Source organism: Entamoeba dispar, genomic scaffold (assembly GCF_000209125.1).
Source record: "Entamoeba dispar SAW760 scf_1105229461767 genomic scaffold, whole genome shotgun sequence".
Classification (NCBI taxonomy): domain Eukaryota; phylum Evosea; order Mastigamoebida; family Endamoebidae; genus Entamoeba; species Entamoeba dispar.
Genome location: NW_001854857.1, coordinates 4498 through 8594, shown reverse-complemented (window position 1 = coordinate 8594; position 4097 = coordinate 4498). Strand labels below are relative to the sequence as shown.

At 28.0% G+C, this 4097-nt stretch overlaps 5 protein-coding genes across 5 annotated transcripts, besides 2 other annotated features; 3 read left to right on the top strand and 2 right to left on the bottom strand.

Annotated features, from left to right (window-relative positions):
- Nucleotides 1–242: 242 nt before the first annotated feature.
- EDI_087100 (uncharacterized protein) lies at nt 243–815 on the bottom strand (the record flags this gene model as incomplete). The annotated part of the gene is made up of 3 exons (XM_001738933.1): nt 243–467; nt 519–640; nt 743–815. 3 exons carry the CDS (start codon nt 813–815, stop codon nt 243–245), a joined length of 420 nt encoding a protein of 139 aa, XP_001738985.1.
- A 156-nt stretch (nt 816–971) lies between these two features.
- Nucleotides 972–1969, top strand: EDI_087090 (uncharacterized protein; the record flags this gene model as incomplete). Its single annotated transcript, XM_001738932.1, has 2 exons — nt 972–1513; nt 1573–1969. 2 exons carry the CDS (start codon nt 972–974, stop codon nt 1967–1969), a joined length of 939 nt encoding a protein of 312 aa, XP_001738984.1.
- A 3-nt stretch (nt 1970–1972) lies between these two features.
- Nucleotides 1973–2037: a sequence feature (AT_rich).
- On the bottom strand, nt 2032–2747 carry EDI_087080 (uncharacterized protein; the record flags this gene model as incomplete). Its single annotated transcript, XM_001738931.1, has 2 exons — nt 2032–2437; nt 2524–2747. 2 exons carry the CDS (start codon nt 2745–2747, stop codon nt 2032–2034), a joined length of 630 nt encoding a protein of 209 aa, XP_001738983.1.
- Nucleotides 2748–2933: 186 nt separating this feature from the next.
- EDI_087070 (uncharacterized protein) lies at nt 2934–3266 on the top strand (the record flags this gene model as incomplete). Its single annotated transcript, XM_001738930.1, has 1 exon — nt 2934–3266. The coding sequence occupies one exon, from the start codon at nt 2934–2936 to the stop codon at nt 3264–3266; it is 333 nt and encodes a 110-aa protein (XP_001738982.1).
- Nucleotides 3267–3716: 450 nt separating this feature from the next.
- Nucleotides 3717–3746: a microsatellite.
- Nucleotides 3746–4057, top strand: EDI_087060 (uncharacterized protein; the record flags this gene model as incomplete). The annotated part of the gene is made up of 1 exon (XM_001738929.1): nt 3746–4057. The coding sequence occupies one exon, from the start codon at nt 3746–3748 to the stop codon at nt 4055–4057; it is 312 nt and encodes a 103-aa protein (XP_001738981.1).
- Nucleotides 4058–4097: the final 40 nt, after the last annotated feature.

Genomic DNA, 4097 nt, shown 5'->3' with positions numbered 1-4097 from the left:
TTCTGTATTATGCTTTTAGTTCTTTATCTTATTCTTATTTTACTCTTTTTCTTTTCTTTAAACTTTATTCAATTATCATTTCAATATGACTTTCTTATGTAAGCAATAGAACTTCTGCTCTAATGTTTACTTGGTAGTTACACATTAACTTTCCATCTACTAGACTATCAACATACTTATTACCTTCACTTAGTTCTTTCCTTTACAAACATGTTTCTCTTTCTCTTAAACTCCTTCATTCTTCAATCTTCTCTAATACTGAAAGTAGCACCTGTACTATCTGTACTTCCTGAAATATATTTACATTTGAAATCATCTTTTCTAATGGCTATTGCTATATGTCCTAATTGTAATATTGTTGTACCATTCTTTAATGATGATCCATCTATTACTGTATTTCCTTTAATAACTTCCTTATTGATTACTTCTTTTGTTTCTGAATTAAGTACTGTCTTATAGATACTATCCTTAAATTAAGCTTGAACATTAGATCTAGAGTTTGCTGATATATATGTTACTGTAAAGATTAATTCATTCATTTTTGTAGCTTCAGTTTCTCCAAATGTATTTCCTGAGAATGCTTGAATATATACTGGATATGTTCCTGACACATATCCTTCAATACTTTGATTTACTACCACTACTTTGATAGTATGGACTATTGATAAATTGACTTTTTTAATTTGAATATTTCTGGATCTATTTTATCTCAATCTAATCATTCTCCTAACATTATTGGTACTATAACCATCTCTCTTATCTTCTGGGTCTGCTACATTACATTCAATTCTAACTGGATATGGTTGATATACCATCACTTCTGATACATTCTTGGGTTTCCTTTTTTTTCTTCCTGTATTATTTAGTTAATCTAAATCTCTAAATAATCGTCCCAATCTCTTATTTTTATTTCTCATTTCAATTTGATAGATGCTATTTATTAGTTAGATCTCTTATTTCTATTCTTATCAATGAGTTTTCTATCCACTCTCTTAAGTAAAGTCCTTCCTAATGCTTTAAATGTTAGCAATTATGCTGGTCAAGGTATAGTTCAAGGAATCCAGAGAAGTGGTCTTCATGGCTATAAACACCAATTAGGTGGTACTCCTATTTCTGATGCTGAGTTCTATCTTTTAGATGGTCCTATAGATGAGAATGATGCTAGTAAAGAACAAGTCTTACAACAACATGTTGGTGCTAACAAAAAACAAGTTGTAGCTGGATTAATTGCTGCTAAAAAAATCTCCAATGCTGTCTTGTACAGTCCCCTCATTAATTGTAAAACTGAAACTGTCACATTAGAAGCTAATTTATCTTTCTACTATTCAAAAACAGCTAAAACAGGTACTCGAAAGGATGGTGTTCCTGTTATTAATTATAAGGATCATGGTTATACTCATCTCATTCCTAAATTATTCAGAAATTATGATTCATTAAAACGATATGATGCTTTTGTATTGAATATGGTTTTGTTCAATCTACACAAGCGTCAACAAGTATCACTGGAACTACTGTTTCTTTCTATCCTTTAACTAAAGACACTAGAAAATTAAAGAACTCTGTTGTTAAAAGTGCAGGAAATCGTCAAGAATCATCAACTTACAATAGAATCTATTATGTTATCCGAAATGTCACTCCTGGAAGATTCAAAATTACTCGAGATGGATTTGAACCAAAAGATGCTACAGTCAACCCAAATGAAGCAATTCCTACTGATGTATTAGATAAGTATGATAGTACTGATATGGATACTAGTGGTTCTTTCTTATCATATGGTACTTTATGTTTTATAAAAGAAAATCTTGGAGAAAATGATGTTGCTATGCAATTCAATATAAAAATGCAATTCATTGGATTTAGACAACAGTCGCTTGATGACATTTATGATGATGATGGAAGTACAGAAATGAGTCCTATTACAACAAACTGTCTTCCAAAGAAAGTCTTGAAAAAGAAAAATCTCAATTAATGCTATTAAAATAATTAAATCTTAATTAATTAATCATTTATGTTTATTGTTAATGTTAATAATTAAAACCATGTTGGAATTAATGTTGATGATTGAACAATTGCATATTGTTCCTTACCTATTTGTTTATTTAACCAATTAACTACATAAATAGGAGTATAATCAAATGGACTCTTTTCTAATTCACTTATTTTTTGTGTTGCCCATCCATATCCTTTATTTTCTTCATTCAATTGATAACTTCTTTGTTCTTTAAGTGATGTACTAAAGACTGTAATATTTGATTTCCACATACTATAACTATTATCTTCATTATAATGATAATCAAGTGTTGGATTTTTAATTATTCTATCTGTATGAAAAATACATGATTCATCAGGTTGAAATAATCCTCCTGAATGACAACATTCAAAAAAAAAGGGTACATGTCTTACATTATTATTAAATAATAAGTGTGTAATTTGTGTTCTCTAATATATGATTTCTCATTTAACTTAATTGCTTCACCATCTTCATCAGTAATTCCATGTGTATTAAAATACATATAAATATACTTATATTTTCTCTCTCTATTTACTAAATACAATTGAATTAAATTCATTACACTACTACTAATATCAATATCTTCTCCTTTTCTTTTATCTATTTTTGTAAAGATAATGTCTTGCTTGTATAAATAATTGTGGTTATTTGCCCATTGTTTACACCAGGTAATTTGTTGATCTAAACCTTTGTTAATTTCTCCAATCTCAGGATCTATTATTCCAATAAATTGCATGAACTAATATTACTAGTTCTTATGGATTTTAGACGACCAACTAGATACAATTATAGAAGAAGAAGAAATCTTTCTTTATATAGATATAGACAATCAAAAGCTTTCTTATCAAGTATCAAGAAGGATATTCTTAAATGTAACTTCCCTACTAAGGTAAAATTAATCAAATTGAATGAAAAGAAGACGATGTATTTGACAGATGAACATCCAAATTATGCAATTAGTGCTGCTACTGGAAGTTCACTCCCTCTATTTCCAACTAAATCAAGTAATATTCTATCATTTATGCATAAAGGAAATGCTCTTGATGGTGGTAGTAATCAAGTGTATTTTAGATTTGGAGATTGGGATACTATAAGGATTCTAAGAGTTATTATTAAGGTTCAACCAATTACAAATATGTTTGCAGGAAATCAGAATATCATCCAAACAGTAAATTGTTTCTATTCGATGAATAATGCAATTGAAACACCAATACTTTATATCAAATTCAACCAAGTTATGATAATTCACTTCTAAACTATAAACAGAAATTTACCTTTAATAATAATGAATCATTTACATTAGTAATAGAGAAACCACAGACTATGAGTACTGACTCTCCAGTAGTTCATTCATATAAAACTACATGGTCATTAAGTGATCAAACAACATTTGCATTGAATGACGGTAATTGGCAAACTCAAAGAGAAGATAATCAAGATGATTCAGAAAATGAAGGAGAATGTGAATATCTTCATGATAAATTAGGTATTATTAATAGTCCATTATATGATGCAGGTGTAGCACCAGCTATTCATTGTGGTAGACTTTATTTTAAACCAAGTGGGGATTGTGCATTTAATATCACAATTAACTACAAGGTAGCATTAAAAGGTTAATTATCTAATTGAATTAAAATAATTCAATCTTTATTCTATTTTTCATTTAATTTCTATCAATATAAAAAAGAGAATAGAATAGAACTAGAAAATAAGAATAAGAATAAGAATAAGAATATGACAGAGAACCAACTTGATATTCAAGTATTTAAAGATTATAGTATTGATTTTACTACTAATGTTCCATTGGTGAATGAAATTATGGCAAAAGAGGTTATTAAGTATTTATATAAAGTAGATATGACTGATATGAAAATAAAAGATATCCAGAGTAATGAAGAAATAGATAAAACAAATGATGATTATGATTATGCTATTCAAATGGGATTATATTCACATAATAGTATTTCTAATAAATATATTGTAGGTGGAATGGTAGTTTCTAGTAAAGATAAAGTTCCATATTTGTTTTTAGCTAATTCATATTAAATTTCATATTGGGAGACAGATATAGAGAATTATAATGGGA